Source organism: Malus domestica, chromosome 06 (assembly GCF_042453785.1).
Source record: "Malus domestica chromosome 06, GDT2T_hap1".
NCBI classification, from domain to species: domain Eukaryota; kingdom Viridiplantae; phylum Streptophyta; class Magnoliopsida; order Rosales; family Rosaceae; genus Malus; species Malus domestica.
Genome location: NC_091666.1, coordinates 14020916 through 14046403, shown reverse-complemented (window position 1 = coordinate 14046403; position 25488 = coordinate 14020916). Strand labels below are relative to the sequence as shown.

General features: G+C 40.5%; 3 protein-coding genes across 3 annotated transcripts; 2 read left to right on the top strand and 1 right to left on the bottom strand.

Moving 5' to 3' along the window:
• The first annotated feature begins 1357 nt into the window (after window positions 1-1357).
• LOC139196816 (subtilisin-like protease SBT4.5) lies at window positions 1358-3111 on the top strand. Its single transcript, XM_070823160.1, has 3 exons — window positions 1358-1374; window positions 2025-2580; window positions 2860-3111. The coding sequence occupies exons 1-3, from the start codon at window positions 1358-1360 to the stop codon at window positions 3109-3111; spliced, it is 825 nt and encodes a 274-aa protein (XP_070679261.1).
• Window positions 3112-12592: 9481 nt separating this feature from the next.
• On the top strand, window positions 12593-13444 carry LOC139196815 (cucumisin-like). The gene is made up of 2 exons (XM_070823159.1): window positions 12593-12602; window positions 12870-13444. The coding sequence occupies exons 1-2, from the start codon at window positions 12593-12595 to the stop codon at window positions 13442-13444; spliced, it is 585 nt and encodes a 194-aa protein (XP_070679260.1).
• Window positions 13445-21766: 8322 nt separating this feature from the next.
• On the bottom strand, window positions 21767-24875 carry LOC139196814 (uncharacterized). The gene is made up of 3 exons (XM_070823158.1): window positions 24178-24875; window positions 23349-23658; window positions 21767-22720 (listed from the first exon to the last, which is right to left on the bottom strand). Exons 1-3 carry the CDS (start codon window positions 24873-24875, stop codon window positions 21767-21769), a joined length of 1962 nt encoding a protein of 653 aa, XP_070679259.1.
• Between the last annotated feature and the right edge of the window lie 613 nt (window positions 24876-25488).

The following is a 25488-nucleotide window of genomic DNA, read 5'->3' as shown; positions in this document are numbered from 1 at the left end:
TATCGTGTCGAAACAGGTTACCCGCGTGTCATTATCCTGTAAACTTGTTAAGAACCCGTTATTAACGGGTTATTATCGTGTGACCCGATAATCACCCGATTAGTTATCGTGTTGACCCAAAATCCGTTATTTTCGTGTCATGTTAACAAGTCGTGTAAAAAATTGTTAGATCTAGATCTGAGTTTAGCCACAAGATGAACCCAAAAGGAATTTTTTTCTGTAGTTATTTTATGAGAGAGTGATTGTACTGATTTATGCGACTGATGTGTTTTATTATTTTATGACCAACTAATTGTACTTACACTCTATTCATAATCTGCGAGAGCAAACAAAAGTAGGGTGATTCGGTATGGAATTCCAAACCGAAAATAGAATTCCGAATCTCAAATAAAAAAATTTTGGGACGGGAATTTAAAGACCAATCTCAAACCAAAATTTTGGTATTCCAAATTTTCAGGATTCCCAAAATATTTTCGGTATTCCGGGATGGTTTGGTATTCCCAAATTTCATACAAATTGAAATAATAATAATTCATACCAAGTTAAATTAACATGCAACCCAAATAAAATAAGTAACAAAACCCAAAAAACAAAAAAATAAGTTTCAAACCTAATATATTCGAAAACTAACAATACAATTTTTTGATTTTGTATAGAAGAAATAGACATATTTGTGGGAGGTTTGTACCTGCAAATGTGGCGATAAATGGTTATGGTTACTACCTGTAGACCACACCAATTATATTACTACTCATAGTTAGCAACCGTTCAAATGTGTGTGTGTATAAATATACATACAAAATTATATAATTATACATATAAATATAATTGTATATATATAAATATAATACATATATAATACTTATTTTCGGTTTGGTATGGAATTACCGAAAAATTGAGTAGACAATACTGAATTTCATTCCGAAATTTCGGGATCAATTCGGTATTTCATCCCGAAAATTTTGAAAATTTTGGTTTGGAATCGGGATTTTTTTTGTTTGGTTTGGGATTTTTGGTAATTTTTTCCAGCCCTAAACAAAAGGAACAAGAAGAAACTAAAATAATGAGCTCCAATGGAAGGCAATACATTGTCCTCAAACCTAGGTTTTTCAACCATCTTTTGGCCACAATGTCAAAAATAGAACCTGCCCTACACTAATTGAGCTGTACAAGGGGAATCTGCAGTCCGTGGACATTACAATCTTCAAGTTTTGTGCTTATAAAATACCCTAATTGAACTTTTACTATCAAAGACAGGAAAGTTGTAAAGCGTAAGCTGAATTGGAACCAATGACGAAACGAATGCTGCATTTTCTTCCTTATGCAGCTTTGCTTGCAGCATTTATGGTAGCTTGCCATGGCCAAGAGAGGAAGGTAGTAGAATGTTTGGAAAATGATTTTCGCGCATTTTTTTTTCTCTAAGCACAACTCTATTTATTTTTGTCCTTTGATTCTTGTTTAATTTATTCAATCCAAAAGGAAAAAAAAAAAAGTAATCTGGCCAGAATCTGATAGCTTCAATGACAAAGATTTCGGCCCTCCACCTTCAAAATGGAAGGGTGCATGCCAAGGTGCCAACTTCACATGCAACAAGTGAGCCCTCTTGCTCCCTGAATAAAAATAATTTTAATGCATTGAACATCATTAGTTGTCTCGTAATATAACCGGTTGTTTATAATACTTTCGCCTCAGTTCCTTCTACTCCTTGTTCCAGAAACCGAGCGTTATATGTATCACGATATCCTTAAAGCCTATATGCGATGGATAAGGGGTCGCTATAAATTTTTGTCTCATTTAAAGACTTTAATCCCACGCTTTGTATTCAAATGAATTTAAGCCCTAATTGAGCGGAGTTCAAACACTAGGTCGTGAGTCTCAGGACAGTTGTATTTCTATAATTCAGGAACGGAGCTAAACTGTGTTTGTTGGGTGTGATAAGTTTACTCAAACATTCTTGTGTGCATGTGATATGTTCTTTGGTTAACTGATCATGATCACAACTAATGAAACACTTCAAATCACAGAAAAATCATTGGAGCCCGGTATTACAATGCCGATGACGCCTATGACAGCAGCGAGCCCCATTCGCCAAGAGACTCCATAGGACATGGAAGCCACACTGCTTCCACTGCTGCAGGCCGGGAGGTGCAAGCAAGTTACTTTGGGCTAGTTTCTGGAACTGCAAGAGGTGGAGTCCCCAATGCTAGAATTGCCGTGTACAAAGTTTGCTGCTTAGGAGGCTGTTCTAGCGCCGATATCCTTGCTGCATTTGACGATGCAATAGTTGATGGAGTTGACATTATATCAACCTCACTTGGCTCTAAATATCCAGTCCCATACCCGAAGGACCCCATTGCTATCGGGTCTTTCCACGCCATGAAAACAGGTATATTGACCTCAAGTTCGGCAGGAAACAGTGGGCCTTTACCGACAAGTGTTCGCAATTATGCTCCTTGGATTCTACTGTCGCTGCCAGCACCATTGACAGAAGATTTGTTGCGAAAGCAGTTCTTGGGAATGGGCAAGTTTACTCTGAGTTTGAAACTTGTTTTTTACATTGGTATTGGAGTTTTGCTTTTTGTATACCATCTCAAATGATCATTTTAGTATATACCATCTCTTCAATAAGATGAAAGACTGCCTTAGCACAGGTTGTATACAACTATGAGTCGATCTCTCTCATTACATAACATCATTTCATTGGTCAAGTGATGGTATGGTATGCAACCGGTTTCAACTAAGAATTTCTCCCTTAGTGTTGGTACACCTAGTTCTATTCTTACTTTATATTTAGATGTATCATGTATCATTAAGTCATATTACTAATCCTATATAAACTCAATTTGTTTGAAAATGAAGGGATTTTCGGTTAACAATTTTGGCCTTAACGGGAAGTCATATCCCTTAATCTGGGGAGGAGATGCTGCAAACTACTCCAAAGGTATAAACTCAGAGCTTGCAAGCGAGTGTTTACCTGAGACCCTAGACGCAGATAAAATTAAGGGGAAGATCGTATACTGTAGTTCCTTTTCGGATGGTTCAGACATTAAGCTAGCTGGTGCGGTGGGTACAATTATCGTCTATTTTGACACTGATACCATGTTAGTGTAACTTGATTTCAATGAGAGTTTTGATGAAGATGGAGCTGTACAGAAAACACACGATGAACAAAGGTTGGAGAAAGCGAACGGTTTCTTGTTCTTCTCTCTGCAGAAAGCTTTACAGAGGAATATTGCTACTCATCTTAGAAAATGAGCACTCACATGCTTTACATTAACTGAAGGTCCTTAACTTGGGACCACATAAACTACTACATTTCATCCTAGACACACATCTCTCTAATTTCATGGATCTACCAACACATGGCACTCATGGCCTTTTTTACAAAACTAGACATTTACACTTTGCCTCATCCTGCACAAGTGGATTCACCAATTTAAACAAAACTTATTCTAAAACATTTCAGCTCAAATACTTATAGTTCAACACTCCCCTTTAAGTTTTGAGCTGATTTCACACCAAGCATATCTCGAAGATAGTTGAATCGATCCTTAGACAAAGCCTTAGTAAATATGTCTGCCACCTGCTCATTTGTTGGACAGTACACCAAATCGATTATCCCTTCCTGGAGTGCATTCTTGATAAAATGATACCTTCTGTCAATGTGCTTGGTTTTCTGATGGAAAACAGGATTTTTAGTAATTGCAATTGCTGCTGTATTATCACAGTGTACTGGAGTCGCTTCAGTTTGCATCTCACCAAAATCTTCAAGAACAAATCTAAGCCAAATGGCTTGAGCAGTTGCTTCAGAGGCACTGATGTACTCTGCTTCTGCTGTAGAGAGTGCTACACAATTCTGCTTCACTGAGGCCCATGAGAACACTCCACTGCCAAAGGAAAATGCATAACCAGAAGTACTCTTGCTATCATCAACAGATCCTCCCCAATCACTATCACAGAATCCGATTAGCATTGCATTCTTTCCCTTTACATACTCCAGACCATAATCTAAAGTTCCCTTGATGTACCTAAGCACTCTTTTGGCTGTTCCAAGATGTTTATTTGTAGGACAGTGCATGAATCGAGCTAGAAGGCTTGCAGCATACATTATATCTGGTCGAGTTGCTGTGAGATACAACAAACTTCCAACAACTCTTCGATACTGTTCCTCACTTGCTGAACCACTGCCATCATCTTTGCATAGCTTCTCTGATGAAACCAGTGGTGTAAACACAGATTTACACTCATTCAAACCAAACTTATCTAACAAAGAACCAGCATACTTCCTTTGATGGATAAATATGCTTGTGTGAGTTTGAATCACTCCCATACCAAGGAAATGGTGAAGGAGCCCCAAATCTGTCATCTCATATTTTGTCATCATGTCTTCCTTGAACTCCTTCAACATCTCAGTGCTATTCCCAGTATACACTATGTCGTCCACATAGATTGAAACAATCAGAATTTCTCCTCCCCTTGCTTTGATGTAAAGAGTAGCTTCACTCTGACTTTTCACAAACCCACAGTGAGCAAAATAGGTATCAATTTCACTATACCAGGCTCTTGGCGCCTGTTTTAGACCATACAAAGCTTTATAAAGCTTGTACACCTTGTCTTCACTCCCCTTGATCACAAAACCATCTGGTTGTTCTACATAAACTTCTTCTTCGAGTACTCCATTCAGAAAAGCAGATTTCACATCTAGTTGGTATAATTTCCAACTTTTCTGAGCTGCCAAAGCAATTAGAGTCCGAATTGTATCCAGTCTAGCTACAGGTGCAAACGTTTCATTGTAATCCACACCTGGTTTCTGAGCATATCCTTTGGCTACCAATCTTGCCTTATGCTTTTGCACTGTCCCATCGAGATTAAGCTTGGTCTTGAACACCCACTTAACCCCAATTATGGGTTTATCACTTGGTCTGTTCACCAGATCCCATGTTGCATTCTTCTCAATCATTGACAGTTCATCTTTCATAGCCTTCATCCATGCTTCATCTTTGGCTGCCTCTTCAAATTTTTCAGGTTCCATAATACAAAGATTGCATTGTGCCAAGACATCATCTAGATTCCTCCATTTCAATGGAGTGTGATCAAAGGCTTGAGTCATTCTCATGCTGCTGTCCACATCACTTACAGATTCATGAGAAAATGCCAGATTTGGTGACAAAACATAATCATTTTCCTCTGGAGTTGTCTCTGATGAGATACATTTAGGCAGCACAGATAACTCACTAGGATTAAACACAGTTACATAGTTCTCAGGAGCTGTCTTCCATTCCCAGGCTGCATTTTCATCAAACACAACATCCCTTGAGAGTATAAGCTTTTTACTAAGAGGATCATACACTCTGTACCCTTTTTCACAGGTTGCATAACCTACAAATATGCCCTTGACACTCTTTGCATCTAGTTTCTGTCTCAACTCATTTGGTGTGTGTACATAACACAAACAACCAAAGATTCTAAGATGTGCAATTCCAGGTTTTCGACCACTGAATGCTTCAAATGGAGTTACTTCTCCAAGAGCTCTTGTAGGACACCTGTTCAATATATAGACAGCTGTGAGTACAGATTCTGCCCATAAGTAGTATGGTAGTCCTTTGTCATGAAGCATAGCTTTTGCCATCTCAACCACAGCTCGGTTTTTCCTCTCTACCACTCCATTCTGTTGTGGAGTATAGGCCATAGATAACTGTCTTTGAATCCCTGCATCTTCACACAGTTTGTTGAATTCACAAGATGTGAATTCACCCCCTCTGTCACTCCTCAAACATTTTATCTTAAAACCACTTTGTAATTCCACCATGGACTTGAATTTTCTAAAACAGATCAATGCATCTGACTTGTATTTCAGAAAATAAACCCACATCATTCTTGTACAGTCATCTACAAGAAGCATGAAATATTTGTTGCCCGCAAGAGAATCATTCTGCATAGGACCACACAGATCTACATGCACCAGTTCTAGAGGTTTACTTGCTCTCCACGCTTGATTCTTTGGAAACCACTTTCTATGCTGTTTCCCAAACTGACAACCTTCACAAACTTCATCCATTTCTTCTAAAACTGGAAGACCATGCACCATTTCTTTGTTCTTAAGCTGTTGAAGACCTCTAAAATGCAGATGGCCTAGTCTCTTGTGCCATATCCAAGCAGACTTAGAAATACCTGCTCTCAGTACAACCTGATCATTTTGTATCAGTGTCAAAGGATAACATCTGTTCTTTTTCATTTCAACTTTGAGTACAAGACAATCCAATGAAGGTCCATCAAAGTTACTACACATCTTTCCCCCAAATAACAGGTAGTAACCGTGTTCATCCATCTGCCCCACACTTAACAGATTTTCCTTCAACCCAGGTAGGTACATTACTTCTTTGACATATTTTCTGCCTTTGCTAGTGTCTATCACAAGTGTACCAAAACCTGCCACATTCATGAGTTCCCCTGTGGGCATTTGAACCTTGCCAACCACATTTGTCTTCATGTCTATCAACAACTTAGAATCCCCTGTCATATGGTTGCTACAGCCACTGTCTACATACCATTCTCCATTCACTTTTGATTCAGTGATTGTGCTATTTGCCTTTTGCACTAATTTACCTACTGTGCACTCTCTAGCCCAGTGACCAAACTTTTCACAGTTATAGCATTTAGGTTTCCCTTTATACCTACACTCTCCAAAGTGAAACTTAGAACATACCCTGCACTGTGGTTTTGTACCTATCTGCCCCATTGACTGTGCATTATGTGCAGGATTAGCAGGAAATTTCTGCTGAAACTTAGGTTTTGAACCCCATTTCTTGCCCTTGTTATTCCAATTTTTCTGGAACTGAGATGAACCAGATTGACCTTCACCCCTATCCTGCTCTTTTGAACTCACTGAGAAAGATGAGAATGCTTTCCCAGTAGTATCAACAGTATGCAGATCAAACCGTTGTTCTTGACTTTTTAAGATTGCAACTACTTCCTGCAACTCTACAGTCTCTAGACACTTTGTGTTTTCTATAACCAAACAGATAGAATCATAAGGTTTACTAAGACTAATCAGAACCTTTTGCACCAGTCTCTCATTCGACAGAGATTCACCAAATGTTCTCATTTGATTAATTAGCTCATTCAGCCGTGTAAGATAGCTAGATAAAGACTCATCATCTCTCATCCTAGCATATTCAAACTCTCTCCTAAGATTCTGCAATTTCACAGATCGTACCTGATCACCACCGTGATACTCCCCGTACAACAAATCCCATGCCATCTTAGTTGACTCGGCATTGGCGATTCGTGGGAAGATCTGATCCGAGACTGCATTCTGAATGATTCCCAAAGCCTTTGCGTCTTTCATCAGAACAGCTACCATTTCTTTATCATCCTTCGATGCTTCTCCAGCTTCCTTCTTCTTCGGATTGGAGGTTTCAATCCCCTTCTCTACCAGATTCCATAACCCAAGGGATTTGAATATCGTTGCCATTTTAATTCTCCAGAACTCGTAGTTCTCACCGGAGAAAACTGGAGTCCTCACTTCCGAGCCTCCAGATCCAGACATGTTTTGATCTGAATCGACAACGTTCACGGAGCTTCAAGAGAGCTTCGATTGAGCTCAAAAATAGCTTCACAGATTTACGCCCAGATTGTTAGACCCAACCAGGCTCTGAGGCCATGTTAGTGTAACTTGATTTCAATGAGAGTTTTGATGAAGATGGAGCTGTACAGAAAACACACGATGAACAAAGGTTGGAGAAAGCGAACGGTTTCTTGTTCTTCTCTCTGCAGAAAGCTTTACAGAGGAATATTGCTACTCATCTTAGAAAATGAGCACTCACATGCTTTACATTAACTGAAGGTCCTTAACTTGGGACCACATAAACTACTACATTTCATCCTAGACACACATCTCTCTAATTTCATGGATCTACCAACACATGGCACTCATGGCCTTTTTTACAAAACTAGACATTTACACTTTGCCTCATCCTGCACAAGTGGATTCACCAATTTAAACAAAACTTATTCTAAAACATTTCAGCTCAAATACTTATAGTTCAACAGTTCAGTTATGCATCACCTGTAACACAGCTCACAATAGAACATGGACAGAAGGTTTTGAACTACATCAAATTGACAAAGTAAGTACACATTCCATAGACTTCTCTCTAAACCAAGGTCACAAATACAATTCGGAACAAGAAATGAAAACCAACCTGTATCAGGAATCCAATTGCAACAATTTTGGTTTACGAACCCAACACTGACAAGGATGCCATGGCACCATCCATTTCATCATTTTCTTCAAGAGGACCGAACCCTGTGACCCCAGATATTCTCAAGGTGAAAATGTTCAGAATGTCCGAGTTTGCACATCATTTTTCTCTACAAGTAGGTTCCTGAAGAACTTACTTATTAATATGTTGAGACTGTGGATAAAATGTTACAGCCCAATCTGACAGCTTCTGGTGTTGACATACTTGCTGCTTGGTCTCCTTCGGCACCGCCTTCCGAAGACTTCTACCCCGATACTCGCAGTATCAAATCCCAGGGACTTCAATGTCATGCCCTCATGCTAGTGGTGCTGCTGGCTATGTTAAGGCTGCTCATCCAAATTGGTCCGCTGCTGCAGTCAAATCTTGTAACATTGGTATGGAAAAAAAATATTCTGCCAGGATTCCTTCCATTGATTTGATGAACCTGATTTATACAACTGAGGTCCTACAATCTTGCTATACAACAAAGGAAACTAACTAATGTATCAATTACATATAAATTACAAATCAATTTCTTTTCTAAATCAATCCTTATAAGGTAAGATCTCATTGACTTTCCGACACTCCCCCTCAAGTTGGAGAGTGAATGTCAAGAACTCCTAACTTGCGCAAAATTCCAGTAAAAGCAACTTCCCCCAAAGCCTTGGTAAACACATCAGCTGGCTGTTGTGCAGAACGAACATGACTAGTCACAATTGAACCTTCTTGAATCTTGTCCCTAATAAAATGGCAATCCATCTCGATGTGTCGTGTTCTCTCATGAAAAACCGGATTAGCAGCGATGTGTAATGCTGCTTTGTTGTCACAGAAAAGTGTGAGATCACAACTAGTCCCTGCCATGGCTCGATATTCAGCTTCGGCTGAAGAAAGTGAAACCGTCTTTTGTCTTTTGGACCGCCAAGATATTAATGAATTTCCCATAAAAATGCAGTATCCAGTAGTGGATCTTTGAGTGAGTCGACAGCCTCCCCAATCAAAGTCACTATAAGCTCTCAATTTTAGATTATTTTCTGCTAAAAAGTACAAGCCTTGACCTGGAGTAGTCTTGATATACCGTAAGAGCCTGAGAGCTGCATCAAGATGTGGTTTGCGAGGTTCATGCATGAACCTACTGAGAACGTGAACTGTGTAGGTGATATCAGGTTGAGTGATGGTTTAGATATATTAAACGTCCCACTAACCTTCGGTATCGAGATGGATCATTGAGTATTTCGCCAGAATCTGAGAGCTTGAGGTTTTGCTCCATTGGAAAATTGACAGGTCGTGTACCTTGCAAGCCAACATCTTTGAGTACATCCAGAGCATATTTCCTTAGTGAAATACATAGACCTTTCTTTGAATGAAAGACTTCAATCCCCAGAAAGAATTTCAAATCCCCAAGGTCTTTGATACGAAACCTAGTGTGAAGAAACTGTTTGAGGGAAGAGATAGCTTTTTCATCATTACCTGTGATTAATATGTCGTCAACATAAATCAGAAGGGCAGTAAAAGACTTTCCACATTTACGAGTGAAGAGAGAGTAGTCCACTTTAGACTGAACATAACCAGCAGCGTGAATAGCTTCCGTGAACTTTGCAAACCATTGGCGAGAGGCTTGCTTGAGGCCATACAATGATTTGTTAAGGCGACACACTAAGTTCTCCCCGTCACTGAAAACCAGGTGGAGGAGACATGTAAATCTCTTCATGAAGATCACCATGAAGGAATGCGTTATTCACATCAAGCTGATTAAGTGACCAATTACGTGCAGCAGCACGAGCAAGCAAGCAAAGAACAGTAGTCATCTTTGCACTAGGAGAAAATGTATCATGGTAATCAATGCCTTTGATTTGGGTGAAACCTTTGGCAACAAGACGAGCCTTATACCTTTCAATAGAGCCATCAGAGCAATGCTTGACTTTGTAGACCCATTTGCAGCCAATGGGTTGCTTCCCGAGAGGGAGAGTGGTAAATGTCCATGTATTAATGGATTCCAAGGCATCAATTTTAGATTGCATGGCTTGCTGCCATCGGGGATCAGATTTAGCCTTTGCAAGAGAACGGGGTTCCACAACGCGATTGATTTGGCTAATAAAGGCCAAATGTTTGGGTGCATATCGATGGTATGAAAGGAAATGACAAAGCGGATAACGTGTACCTAGTGTGAGACTTGAAAACGAAGACAACAATTGTTTGGGTCCCTGCAATGGGGCCTGCTTGCAGACAAAATCCTTGAGGTAGGTAGGAGGACCTCGAAGGCGTTCTGACTGGCGAATAGGTTGTGGTGGTTGACTAGTCAGATGTGGTGATGGAGTTGCAGTTGAGGTTGCATGTTGTGGTGGTGACGTGGGAGAAGGCAAAGTTGGTGTAAGGGCAGGTTGACAAGTCAAATTTGGAAGTGGAGAGAAATGTGAGGCTGGGGGGTACTGCAGGGACAACGGGTAAGTCGTGAGGTGGTGTGAATGAGGGTTCAGGTTCTTGGGGGTTTTGTGGAGTAGTTGTTGATGAGTCATGAAGTTCTTGTGCTTGATTAGTCAAATCAAGGATTGGTTCGGGAGTGGGAAGGACAGATTGGGAGATGGGCAAAGATTCGGTGCTGCTGTGATCTTGACCTTGAAAAGGGTAAACATTTTCATGAAACACAATGTCACGACTTATAAAGATTTTTTTGGTAGACAAATCATAAAGTTTGTAGGCCATTTGCCCATGTGGGTAACCGAGAAAAACACACTTCTTGGCCCTAGGGTCAAATTTGGTAGTAGGTCCAACAGTAGTGGCAAAGGCAAAGACACCCAAAAACCTTCATGTGGCTATAAGAGGGGAATTTATTATACAGCTTTTCGAAGGGGGTTTTCTTTGAAAGAAGCAAAGTAGGTAAACGGTTAATCAAGTAAACCGCTATGTAGATACAATCCCCCAAAAAGTGAAGAGGAAGATGTGCTTGAAATCGCAAGGCTCTGGTGACTTCAAGGATATGGCGGTGTTTGTGCTCGAACTACTCCATTTTGTTGGGGAGTATAGACACAGTTATGTTGGTAAATGGTCCCTTGTTCTAGGAAAAAATCTTTCAACGAAACAAACTCTCCCCTATTATCCACTCGGATGTTTTGGATATTAGTATGAAACTGGGTATGGACCATAGAAAAAAAAAGATTTGAGTAGGCCTTGTGTTTCATGTTTATGGTGCATTAGGGAAACCCAAGTGAAACGGGAATAATTATCCACTATAGTAAAAAAATATCGTGCCCTAGACATGGTAGGAATTTTGTGAGGACCCCGTATGTCACAATGAATAAGTGAAAATGGTCTTGATGTTGAGATTGAACTAGTGGGAAAGGGAAGGCGAGTTTATTTAGCCAAATGGCAAGCATCACACACCATTGAATTGTGAAGGACAATCTAATGATGACTAGGCTAAAAACTGCAAACGGGAATAAAAGATGTGTCCTAAACGACGGTGCCACAAATCAGTAGCAGAAATAGCTAGGTGACAGGTTGGGCGATGGATGGAAGGTGCTTTGTTAGACGCCAATACCACGAGATAGTAAAGTCCATTACGTTCTTTACCCAAACCAATCGTTGTCCTCGTAGCCAAGTCCTGCAAAATACACGAACGAGGAAAAAAAATCACTGAACATTGTACTCCTGTAAGCTGACTCACAGACATAAAATTAACCTGAAAGGTAGGCACGCATAAGACATCTCGTAAATAAAGGTAAGAGTTAAGAGATAGAGTCCCCGTTGAAGTGATGGGTGCACTCTCTCCACTGGGAAGAAGCATTGGTGGCATAGAAGGCTTCATAACTTTCCTATTTAGTAAGTTAGGGGTTGAGATGATGTGGTCCGTTGCCCCACTATCAATAATCCAACGAAGATCAGGCACTAACTTTGACAAACATGTAGGATGACTAGTCATATTATTATGAGTTGATCTCGGCAGAGAAGAACCTTTAGGAAGACTCCAAGAAATATTGGAGTGATGAAGAAAAACTGGATGAGAAGCATTAGTCTTGCTTTTATCTTTGATGTCTTGATTGGTGCCCATTGTGAATAGGACAACTCAAAGAAAGTCGCAATATTCTAAGCGAGGAGATCAATGGTGGAAGCAAAGAGCTAGGAATTAACTTGCTCTGGTACCATGTAAAATTGGTATGGAAAAAAAATATTCTGCCAGGATTCCTTCCATTGATTTGATGAACTTGATTTATACAACTGAGGTCCTACAATCTTGCTATATAACAAAGGAAACTAACTAATGTATCAATTACATATAAATTACAAATCAATTTCTTTTCTAAATCAATCCTTGTAAGGTAAGATCTCATTGACTTTCCAATAAATCTGCCCTCATGAGCACAGGTATGAACAAACTATAACCATATACACTGTTTATTTTAAATAGGATGAGAAAATGCTAGGCCTTAATTTGTGATGTCTTGAAACTATGAGCAATTCTTATAAATTACGAATAAATGGAAACCCTAGCAATGTATGTACGAGGACTAAAAGTGCAGTTTAATTGGGCTTTTAAGTTTAATCCACATGAGTAATATGCATTACCATAGGAACTGATAGATACGTTTATTTCATCTCTATTAAACTACCATTGTTTTTCCCCATGAACAGCTCATGTCCTGGACTCAAAGAAGCACGAAGACCTCGAATTTGCATACGGATCTGGTCACATAAACCCTCTTAAAGCAGTAAACCCCAGTCTCATCTTTGACGCATCCGAAGCAGACCACATAAACTTCCTCTGCAAACAAGGTTACAATAGCAGCATATTAAACATCATAACTGGTGACAACAGCAGTTGTGGCAGCACAAAGCCAGGCAAAGCTTGGGACCTTAACTACCCCTCGTTCTCCCTTCAACTAGAAGATGGTCGAGCGATCAATGCTGAGTTCCCAAGAACAGTCACCGATGTTGGCTCAACAAACTCAACTTATACCATAAGCTTCTACACACCTAGCGACGCAATAACTATTTCGGTTTCACCAACTACCCTTTCTTTCTCTTCTATCGGGGAGGAGAAATCATTTATAGTGAAGGTAACTGGTCCAAGGACTTCAAACCAGCCAATTACATCTGGTTCAGTTGTATTGAGTGATGGGTCTCATGTGGTGAGAACTCCTCTTGTTGTCTACACATATTTCCCTCGTTCTATTTCAGCCCTTCCTCTGGGCCTCAGAAAAAATTAAGATTCAAAGGTTCCTCCTGGCATCACAAAAATGGGATCCTTAAGGCACAAAAATGGGATTTGACCTTGTAAAACTTGTTTAAAAATATTTGCTTTCTTAAAGGAAGCTTTCATGAAACCCTTCCTTTAATTTGCTAAATTAAAAGGAAGGGATCACTCTTGTGATCGAACTCTTGGTTAGTGGTACTTTTCTTCACATTGTTAAAAGAGGTAAGTTTGAGTCTATGCAAGTCCGCCACTACCATAACCAATATTGTCTCAATTAACTACTTATTATTAGGTCTTGAGTTATATCACAAAGGGCCTCAATGACATTAGGATTGGAAACTCCATATATTAATTGTTTATTATTTTGTCATATGACCAATGTGAGATCCTATTCTCTAACAGAAGATTATATATACAAAAATACTATTGAACGCGTGTGTGGATTTGCAGATGATATTTTGACAAATAAATAATAAATAATAAATGGTATTGTTTGGGTCCAAAGCAATGCTTTGGGCCGAAGGTAACAAATGGGCCGAGACTCTTGATCCAATGGTAGTAAGGCGGATCATGGGCCAACTGGGTACTGGGGGTTGTCTAGTTGTTTGTCGACCGAGTCCCTTTGTGAGAAGGTTTGATTTGGATAAAAATGAAGGATGAATCCTTAAACCCCCAGGAGTGTTAAAGCTAAAGGCACTAATGAGCAGGGAAAGAACCTGGTTCGTTGTGGAGATGTGTTCAAAGTCCTAATTAAAGTAGGATTGGCCGAGTCTTAGTTAGATCAGGATGAGGAGTCCTAGTTCAGGTAAGGTTCTAACTCGGCCGGAAGTAAGTTCGCTACTATAAATACAGAGGATGAACGCACATTAAACCCTCTCCAATTCAACACACAAACTACCTTGTGCAAACCCTCGCTCTACACGAAACCTCTCAACAACCTTGAGATTTTTTATTTTCTTTTTCGCCAACACATCTTCATTTTGGATAAACAACACTGTGAAGGTAACGGGCGAACATCTTTATTTTGGATAAACAACACTGCCGTCATAGAATCAGCCGACCACGAAGCACCTTCAGTTTGGATAAACAACATTGCGTTTAGGCCGACTGGTTATCTATCCAAGTCTCGGTTGAGAAGGGTTTTCGGATCCTTATTGGCAGAGGTCATCTCACGAGCCTTCTTAGCGAAGTGAGGTGTTACGAATCCCTAGACTTGGCGTATTGAACGCCAAGTGGTTTTATGATTGGATATTCACAAGTTGGGTTTAGAGTTTGGCATTCTAACGACCGAACCACATTTACGATTAAAACGTACATTTGCTTTGAATATTTGTGTCCATATAGTTTGGTGTCGATTCGGCATGCTTATACTCTTACGAATATAATCACCGTGATCAAATCCAACACCGACGATTTATGAACTCCGTAAAACTAGCAGCCTTGTCTTCAGGTTTTAGAACCTAAAGGCCGAGACGTGTTTCTTCCTCAGCCGTAATCGCAAGATCGAGAAGTCAGTAGCGCATCCGACGCAACATCAACATATTTTACTCCTCGACCGAGCTCAGCCGATGAGTTGGCATGCCTGTATACAACTGAATGACGTAGTTAGCTCATTAGTTACTCAGCCTGCGCGCCACGTAGGCTTGGTAGTTTTTAGGGTTAACATTTTGGCACGCCCAGTAAGACAGAGTGCTAAAACTACGAAGTTCATGATCGTCGAAACACGATCGGTTAAAAAGAAAACAATCATGGGAAAGTCAACGACTAATCTGCCAGTTTAGAGTCCTGGACAAGAAGTGTCATATGCACGAAATCCTCTTGTTGCTGTGACACCCGAGGCTGCAAGTGTGACACACCGAGAAAATGAAGTTTGTCTCAGTACCCAGCCTCGGAACACAGAAGTCCCCAATAGAACCGCAGGTGTTTTCATTGAAGGGATAGTGAAGGACTGTGACGAAGATGATGGTGAAAGCTCTGACCCTCCAACTAGATCGTTTCTTCGAAGACGACTTGATGAGGAATCTCGGCAGGTTGAACTGATAGTTATCCAAAAAATGAACAGTTTGCTCAAAGTGATACGAAGTAATTGTGATACACACACCAAATTAATTGAATTATTAGTTAGCAGAGTCTTCGAAGTGAACAGTCCTGCCAGCTTCCACTCAAAAGTAATCTGCTACAAGCTGAAACAGGATCTACTCGGCCCAAAATGATTAACTTAGAAAAAAGAGGAGGATCAAGCAGTAGATCAGACGGATCCAACCAAAGAGTGGAGGCAACATCGATCGATATGATCGAAGTCCAAAGAATGATCGATTCGGCCTTTAAAAAGGGGCCGAAGTTCCCGAAATTCATCCATCCATACCCAGCTTATGCAGAAAAGTTCGAATATCCTAAAGGCTTTAAGATCCCAGATTTCAGCCTTTTTGCTAGAGAATCGTTGTCATATCCTGGCCTAGGCCCTCACCACATCCCGGGCTCGACTCCAACTTAGCACAATATTGTTTGCTTTGGGCCCTAACCACGCCCTCACGGTTTTGTCTTTGGGAACTCACACGAGAACTTCCCAGTGGGCCACCCATCCTAAGATTGCTCTCGCATGAACTCGTTTAACTTCGGAGCTCCTACGGAACCCGAAGCCAGTGAGCTCCCAAAAAGCCTCGTGCTAGGTAGAGATGGGAATATACATATAAGACTTACAAGATTCTCTTCCATGGGCGATGTGGGATGTTACAATCCATCCCCTTTAGGGGCCCGACGTCCTCGTTGGCACACTTCCAGCCAGGGATTGGCTCTGATACCAAATTGTCACATCCCGGCTCGGGCCCCCACCACATCCAAGGCCTGACTCCGCTGTAGCATGATATTGTTCGCTTTGGGCCTTGACCACACCCTCATGGTTTTATGGGAACTCACACAAGAACTTCCCAGTGGGTCACCCATCATGAGATTGCTCTCGCGCGAACTCACTTAACTTCGGAGTTTCGATGGAATTCAAAGCCAGTGAGTTCCCAAAAAGCCTCTTGCTAGGTAGAGATGAGAATACACATATAAGGCTTACAGGATCCATTCCTCTGGGTGATGTGGGATGTTACAATCCACCCCCCTTAAGGGCCCGACATCCTCATCGACACACTTCCGGCCAGCGATTGGCTTATATGTATATTCACATCTCTACTTAGCACGAGGCCTTTTGGGAGCTCACTGGCATCGGGTTTTGCAGGAACTTCGAAGTTAAGCGAGTTCACGCAAGAACAATCTCAAGATGGGTGACCTACTGGGAAGTTCTCGTGTGAGTTCCCAGAAACAAAATCGTGAGAGCGTGGTTGGGGCCCAAAGCGGACAATATCGTGCTACGGTGGAGTCGAGACCGAGATATAGTGGGAGCCCGGGCCAGAATATGACAATTTGGTATCAAAGCCAATCCCTGGCTGAAAGTGTGCCGACGAGGATGTTGAGCCAGTAAGGAGGGTGGATTGTAACATAATACATTGCCCAGGGAAGAGGATCATGTAAGCCTTATATGTATATTCCCATCTCTACCTAGCAGGAGGCCTTATGGGAGCTCGCTGGCTTCGGGTTCCGTAGGAACTTCAAAGTTAGGCGAGTTCACGCGAGAGCAATCTCAAGATGGGTGACCCACTGGGAAGTTCTCGTGTGAGTTCCCAGAAACCAAAACGTGAGGGCATGGTCATGCCACGGTGGAGTCGAGCGAAGGATGTGGTAGGGGCCTAGGCCAGGATATGACAATCGTCCCTGTCCTCGTTAGAACATGTGGCCTGGTTCACTACGCAGTGCGGAGATGTCAATAGTGACTTCCATAAACTACGACTATTCAACTTTTCATTGACGGGCTCGACATTCGCATCGTACGTCAACTTTCCACCTAATTCTATCCAAAGTTGGGAGGAACTGGTTGAGAAATTCCACGAGCAATTCTATAGGCCGGGGATGGAAATGTCAGTTTCTTCATTGGCTAGGATGGCTTAAGCATTTGATGAGTCACCAATGGATTACCTTACAAGGTTTAAATCAGCCAAGAATTGGTGTCGAGTCCCTCTACCTGAAGTCAAATTTGTTAGGCTTGCTTTGAATGGGCTAGACGTGCAGTACAAAAAGAAATTCCTGGGGGAAAACTTCCAAGATATGTACGAACTGGCCCAACATGTGATACGAAATATATAAGCACACAAATTAAACCCTCTTTTTATCAATTGTAGTAAGGAATGTAAGTAGGGATCGTTCTAGGCCGAGGATTAGGAGGGATTGCTAAATCACTTGAAAACTGACTCAAAACGTAAAAACAAAGTTTAAAACACTAAACTAGACTCAAAGAATGCAAAACTAAACTCTAAAACACTAAAACAAACCAAAAAACTCAAAACAGCCCAGAAACACTCAAAACTGCCTTAAAAACACTTTCTGGGCAGTTTTGAACACAAAACACAATTTGGACGAAAATAGGTTATAGCTTGACTCAAGACACTTAAAAACACAAACTAAATTGACTTCTAACTAAGATGACTCAACAAAATAAAGGGGGATTGATTTTAGACGAATTTAAAAACAAAACATAAACTTTGTAAATTGAACAGATTCCAAAACGAATTTGATAAAAGTGAATGGATGAAAAGCTAGCTAAGGGGTTCTTCTCCACACATGTCACACTTGCATACAAAACAATTTCCAATTGCTTCTCAATAAACCATGAATTCCCAACACCCCAAGTTAATTAGGTACGCTTAAATTAACTTTCAGATTTCCCTTTAGTCATTAAATTGAATGAAAATAGCGCATCACAATCAAATTATTCCTTAAAAGTTACCTACATGAAAGCACATAATAGATAAACAATCAAAGATCATTAAGTTGTATGGAAATCATAAGCATTGGCGAGGCACTTGTTACTATGAAAGCGCATGAAACTTATGCCAAGAATTTACTTAACACGATTGTGATCAACAACCTTTACTACTTGTGAATATAAGTTCATAACGATTAGGTGAAAATCCCTTATATCCTAGCATTAAACTTATGCATGAAAATTAAGCGTGCACTCTCAACCAACACACACAAATCAGTTTTAATTCATGTAGATAAGCAAATTGAATTCACAACTTATGAAACGCAATTAGAAGTAATTAAATCATATAGCAAGCATAAACATGGTTTCGAATCCCCCCCTAGCCAAGGGGGGTTTAGTTCCTCATACTCGCAAAGCAAAGATACATAAATTTAGACATTAAAATCCAAAGAAAGAAAACACCTAGATGATCAAACTGGACAGCAGGTGCATCCACGAAGTCTTCCTTCCTCCTTACTGCGGCACTTGGTCTAAGAGCAGGGTTTGGGTGGTATTTGTATGGGAGAATGGGTAAGGAATGGTATGGAAGGGTTTAGGATTGATGAGGGGTGCGGCAAGGTGTTTAGGGTCAGAAAATATGGAGTATGGTGAGTGAGGGTTACGGCAGAGAGGGTAGATGAGTTTCTGGCGTGATTTATGAATATGGGAGGTGGTCCATTCGGCCAAGGGGTGATTATGAATATATATAGGCACTTAAAACCCTAGGTAAATCAGATATGGACTTGGATAACCCAAATCCATCAGGAAATAGGCCTAGAAATCAGAATTAGAGAAGGAAAAAGTCCACAAGGTGCGGCAGGTATGGATAGGCTGAGATAAGGCTTCTAGAAAGCCTTGCAAGGCAAGGAAAACAGATTCTAACAAGGGCTAGGTGTGGCATGGATTTAGGAAATAAGGATAGGGCTTCTAGAAAGCCCAAAACCAAGAGGAAATAAGCCCTAGCCCACGACAAGGATGAGGGAATATTCTAAAACCCTTCTTTGTGTCTTCCAACGCTTAGGAACCTTCTAATGTTGCTGAAACTCAAGGCCATCTAGGTTTAGGAAAGATCAAGCCAAAGTAGAAACTTTTAGGCTTAACTTTCCTACTTCAAGTAGGAAACCTTGTTTGAGTAGGAATCTTCATTCTTCGAGGAATCCATCTTCAACTAGGAATCCTTCGTTGATTAGGAATCCTTCTTCAATTAGGACTCCTTCGTTGATTAGGAATCATTTTTCAATTAGGACTCCTTTGTGGACTAGGATTCCTTCTCGGACTAGGAATGCTCAAATCTTCAAATCTTCAATTTCGTCCAAACCTTTTGTTCCAAGCATGTGCTATTCACTCTAAGCTCACTTTTGCTCCAAAAAGCTCCAATTTGCATCATTTTGTATAATATGCCTTTAAAACCTGAAAACACATGAAACTAGCTTAAAAGACTACTTAAACTAAGAAAACATAACGAAAATGCATAAGAACTAGCTAACTAAGGCGCATAAATATGCTCCTATCAAATTCCCACACACTTAGCTTTTGCTAGTCCTCGAGCAAAACAAAGAAACAAGAGAAAAACGAAACGGAACAAAATAATCAAAACATAACCTAAACCTTCCAACGTTTGCCTCAGGGATTTCCAATGCACATGACATATTAAAAATCATCATTCCCACAGATTAAGTCATCTTCACACTTAAGCACATACTTAATCATAGTCACTACTTACTAGTTCACATTTAACCAATTAAAACAATGTTTTGAATGTAGTAACATGCCTTAGAGAATCCCTCAATTTTCACTCAGATTTTCTAACTACACACCCTATACTAGTTATATGTGAGAAGATTGATGTAGACATAAAAACGAACGCTCACATATATATATAACAAAGGAAGCATTTTCTGGAGTTAATAAGCATTTAGATACGATCTCATGAATGGAATGCTACTACTTAGATGCGAGAACCAGTGACACCATATGCTCATACCAATTCTAAACTCCACAAATTGAAACACACAACACTCAAGATTAAAGTCAAGGATTGTAACGGGGCTTGGGGTATTGGCTAACAAAGAACGGATAGGGATAACAAAGGTTCTTTAAGCAATAGCAAGCAAAGCAAGGAAATCGAACTTAGAATTCACTTTAGAGCGCAGAAATCAACTTTTAAACACAAGGGAAGATTCATGCAATACTTAGGGTCGAATTCAATGTTTTGGACCATTTCTTCAACAATAAACACTTAAGAGCTCATTTTCACATCTTTTTCAACTTTTTTCATATTTTTCACAACTTTTCTTTTTTCTCTTGCTATTTTCCACGAATTTTTTTTCTCTTTTTTTTTTCTTTTTCTTTTCTTTTTCTACCTGTGCCTCATTAAAGACTTTGGCACACACACATAACAAATCCTTTCCCCCACACTTGTTTTCTGCACTACATTGATCAAAAGGAATTCAATTGAGTCATGCTTTACTATGCTTCAAGAAAAAGGGTATGGATGGTCCTAATCTAGGCTAGGTGAGGATGATGTGGGTTAACAAAGAACATAAGCTACACAAGGCTCAACGGGGTTAAAACCTACAAAACAAATGAACATGGGGGACACGGCAATTTGGCTTAAATAGTGGTCACTACACAACTTCATCTTGAATATGTGTTATGCAAATCAATAACATGCTTTGAATGAAATGGGCATGAGTTCTAGTGTTTGGAACTAAATGATGAAACGCCTTCTAAGTAGCAACCAAGCAAAGAATAATGAGATCATGCAACGACTTAGAAAACAACAATGCACAGATTTTAACTCTCCAAATAAACGTTTAGGCTCAAGTCTCACAAGGTTGTAGCGTTAGTTTGAGTTCCTTCCTTCAAGCATGTTACAAAAACTAATTTTTTTCCTTTGTGATTACATGTGAATTCAAAAGTTATAACCACAACCAAGCATAAACCAAAGAGTAAATCAAACGTTCATCCATGTTTACAACTCTCTTTAACAGTCATGCAATTAAAAACCGAATCCTCATCATTGTGTTGGAAGGTACCCTAAGACACAAACAAACACACAAAACAACTTTAAAACGACTCTTTTTGGTTTTTTCAAAACATTTTTTTTCAAATTTTTTCTGGGATTTTCGGATTTTTATGTAAAACACACTAAAATGCATCAAAACAGCCTAAAAACAGCAAGGAACAACATTGGAAATTATGGGTGATACAACCCTACGAATTTGCATCAAAACACTTTGGTTACCCCTCCACACTAAAATCAAACATTGTCCTCAATGTTTCAAGCATAAACTAACACAAATAACAAGTAAACAAACAAACAGCAACTAACATAATAAACATGGCAGAAACGAAATAAACAACAAAGAGAAGGGTTGAGGAACGCAAATATGGAATTAGGGTGATTCCTTGGTCTTCCTTTGTTGCATGCATGGGATGCCTCCCAAGTAGCGCTTGCTTTAACGTCATGCAGCCGGACGAAGCACCAATTCACTCCCCATTGGAGTCCACGGCATGCAAGGGAATGTCATCCACGGCATGCTCCACAAAGTTGTCATAGTATGGCTTCAATCGGTGCCCATTCACCTTGAATTCTTGTCCAGTTTTCATGCTTTGGATTTGGACTGCACTATGCACAAAAACATTAGTAATAACAAACGGGTCAACCCACTTGGAACGTAACTTACCAGGAAATAACCGAAGGCGGGAATTAAAGAGTAACATTTTCTGCCCGATTGAGAATGATTTGCCACGAATCATCTTGTCATGAAAAGCCTTGGTCTTCTCCTTGTAAATCCGAGCGTTCTCATATGCTTCATATCTAATCTCGTCAAGCTCATTTAATTGGAGCTTCCTATGTACTCCAGCGGCATCCATATCCATGTTAAAGGTCTTGACCGCCCAAAATGCCTTGTGCTCAAGTTCCATGGGCAGATGGCATGGCTTACCATAGATAAGCCGAAATGGTGACATGCCCAGAGGGGTTTTATAGGCCGTTTGATAAGCCCACAGTGCATCGTCCAAGCGCATGCTCCAATCCTTTCTTGTTGGACCCACGGTCTTCTCTAGGATTTGCTTGTTCTCTCGGTTCGAAACCTCGGCTTGGCCATTTGTTTGAGGATGGTAAGGTGTAGAAACCTTATGGGTGACGTTGTACTTCCTTAACAATGCCTCAATGGTGCGGTTACAAAAATGGGAACCGCCATCACTAATTGGAACTCGAGGCATCCCAAACCTAGCAAAAATGTTAGTTTTTACAAAATCTGCAACCACCTTAGAATCGTTAGTACGGGTGACTTTTGCTTCCTCCCATTTCGAGACATAATCCACAGCGAGTAATATGTAAAGGAAACCATGCGATGAAGGAAAAGGACCCATGAAATCGATTCCCATCAAAAGTTTCAACAGGAAGTATGACATTTTGCGGCATTTGATCCTTGGCCCCTATATTACCCATTCGTTGGCAACGATCACAAGACATGCAAAAGGTTCTAGCATCTTTAAATAGAGTTGGCCAATAAAAACCACATTCTAAAACCTTAAGGGTAGTGCGTTGTGTCCCAAAGTGTCCCCCACATGCATAAGTGTGACAGAAAGTTAAAATTGAATTAAACTCCATATCATGCACACACTTACGTACAATCTGATCCGAACAAAATTTCCACAAGTATGGATCATCCCAAACATAAAATTTAGCATCCTTTTTCAATTTATCACGTTGGTTTCTGTTTAGGGTATTTGGAACGTGTTTTGACACCAAAAAATTCCCCAAGTCGGCATACCAAGGCTCACTTACCTTAATGGACAGCAATTGTTCATCGGGGAATGTCTCGGCAATAGGTAGGGACTCCTCATTATGCACCATTCAGCTTAGGTGGTCCACCACCATGTTCTCACTTCCCTTCTTGTCACGAATCTCTATGTCGAACTCTTGTAGTAGCAACATCCAACGAATTAGCCGGGGCTTGGCCTCCTTTTTGGTGAGCAAATACTTCAACGCTGCATGGTCAGTTAAAACAATTACTTTAGTACCAATTAGATATGATCTAAACTTATCTAAAGCAAAAACAACGGTAAGAAGTTCTTTTTCCGTAGTGGAGTAGTTCAATTGTGCATCATTTAACGTCCGGGAGGCATAGTAGATGACATGCGGCCTCTTGTCCTTCCTTTGTCCCAAAACTGCCCCTAAAGCGTAGTCGGACGCATCACACATAAGCTCGAAGGGTAGGCTCCAATCCGGTGGAACAATGATGGGTGCCGTGGTCAACAACTCCTTGAGTTGGTTGAATGATGCCGTGCACTCTTTGGTGAATTCGAACGCCACTTCTTTTTGTAGGAGACGGCAAAGAGGTTGTGCCACCTTTGAGAAATCTTTGATAAACCTACGATAGAAACCTGCATGGCCAAGAAAAGAACGAACCTCTCTAACCGAAGTCGGAGAGGGTAAGTGACGTACAAGATCTATTTTTGACTTATCAACCTCAATACCTTTTTCAGAGATTATATGACCTAAAACTATGCCTTGTTTAACCATGAAATGACATTTTTCCCAATTAAGAACAAGGTTAGTTTCAACGCAACGTTTTAAGATCAAACTTAGATTATGCAAGCAACCATCAAAAGAATCACCAAAGACGCTAAAATCATCCATGAAAACTTCAATTTGATTATAACCAGAATAACCATCAAGAAAATAGAAAGCATAACCCGCTAACCTCTCAAGCATTTGGTCAATGAACGGCAATGGGAAGTGATCCTTCCTTGTGGTGGCGTTTAGCTTCCTATAGTCGATGCACACCCTCCAACCGGTTTGAATGCGTTGAGCGACAAGTTCATTCTCGGCATTAGCTACCACTGTCACTCCGGATTTCTTTGGTACGCATTGAACGGGTGAAACCCACCTACTATCCGAGATTGGATAGATAACTCCACAATCTAGAAGCATTATGATATCCTTTTTCACAACTTCCATCATATGAGGGTTGAGACGGCGTTGAGCCTCTCGAGATGTTGTAGACCCCTCCTCCAAAAGTATGCGATGCATGCACGTAGTAGGGCTAATTCCCTTGATGTCGGCCAATGTCCATCCAATTGCCGTTTTGTACTCCTTTAGCACCCTCACTAATTTACTCTCCTCTTGTGCCGTGAGTGAGGATGAAATGATGATGGGCAATGTCTCATCCTCTCCCAAGAAAACATACCTCAAGTGACTAGGAATTGGCTTAAGTTCAAGTGTGGGTGGCTGCACAACTGAGGGAAGCATTTTATTAGCCGAAACCGAACTTAAAATAGGGTCAAAAAACTTACCAGTTTGCAATGGCAATGACTCAAGGGCAGCCACCATGTCAATGATATCTTCACTAGGGGGCACGGCAATGGAATCCTCATGCATGTCGTGGGTTTCCTTGGTGGCTGTTTCAATGTTTTTCATGTTCTTTCCTTGTGCAATGACTAATTCAAGTGCATCGTCCTTCAAATTGTCAAAATGATCCTGCGCCAAAGAGTCAATTATATCAATAGCAAAACATGAATGATTTTCACTAGGAAACTTCATAGAATCAGAAAGATTGAAATTAATCACTTCCCCATTAAATTCCATCGTTAAAGTGCCATTAAACACGTCAATCTTTGTTCGGGCCGTTTTCATGAATGGCCTTCCAAGGTGGATGGGTAATGAAGGGGCATGGTCCGATTCATCCATCTCAAGTACGTAGAAATCCGTCGGAAAGATCAAATGATTAACCTGCACTAAAACATCCTCCAAAACTCCCTTTGGATAGGCATTAGATCTATCGGCCAATTGTATGATTACACCATCATTTTTTAACTCTCCTAGGTTCATAGATGCATAAATTGAATATGGCATGACATTTATAGATGCACCTAAGTCTAACATGGCAGATTCAAACCTAGTATTACCAATGACACAAGGAATCGTAAAACTACCCGGATCTTTGCATTTAGGGGGCAGTTTGCGTTGCAAGATGGCTGACACATTCTCGCCTACTTTCACAACTTCCTTGGTCGAAATCCTCTTCCTAGTGGTGCAAAGTTCCTTCAAGAACTTGGCGTACCTCGGGACTTGCTTGATTGCATCCAAAAGGGGTATGTTGACTTGAACTTTCCTAAATGTCTCTAGAATGTCCTTTTCAGCTTCTTCTTTCTTTGTTTGCTTGAACCTATTTGGAAAAGGAACATTCGAAGGAAAAACA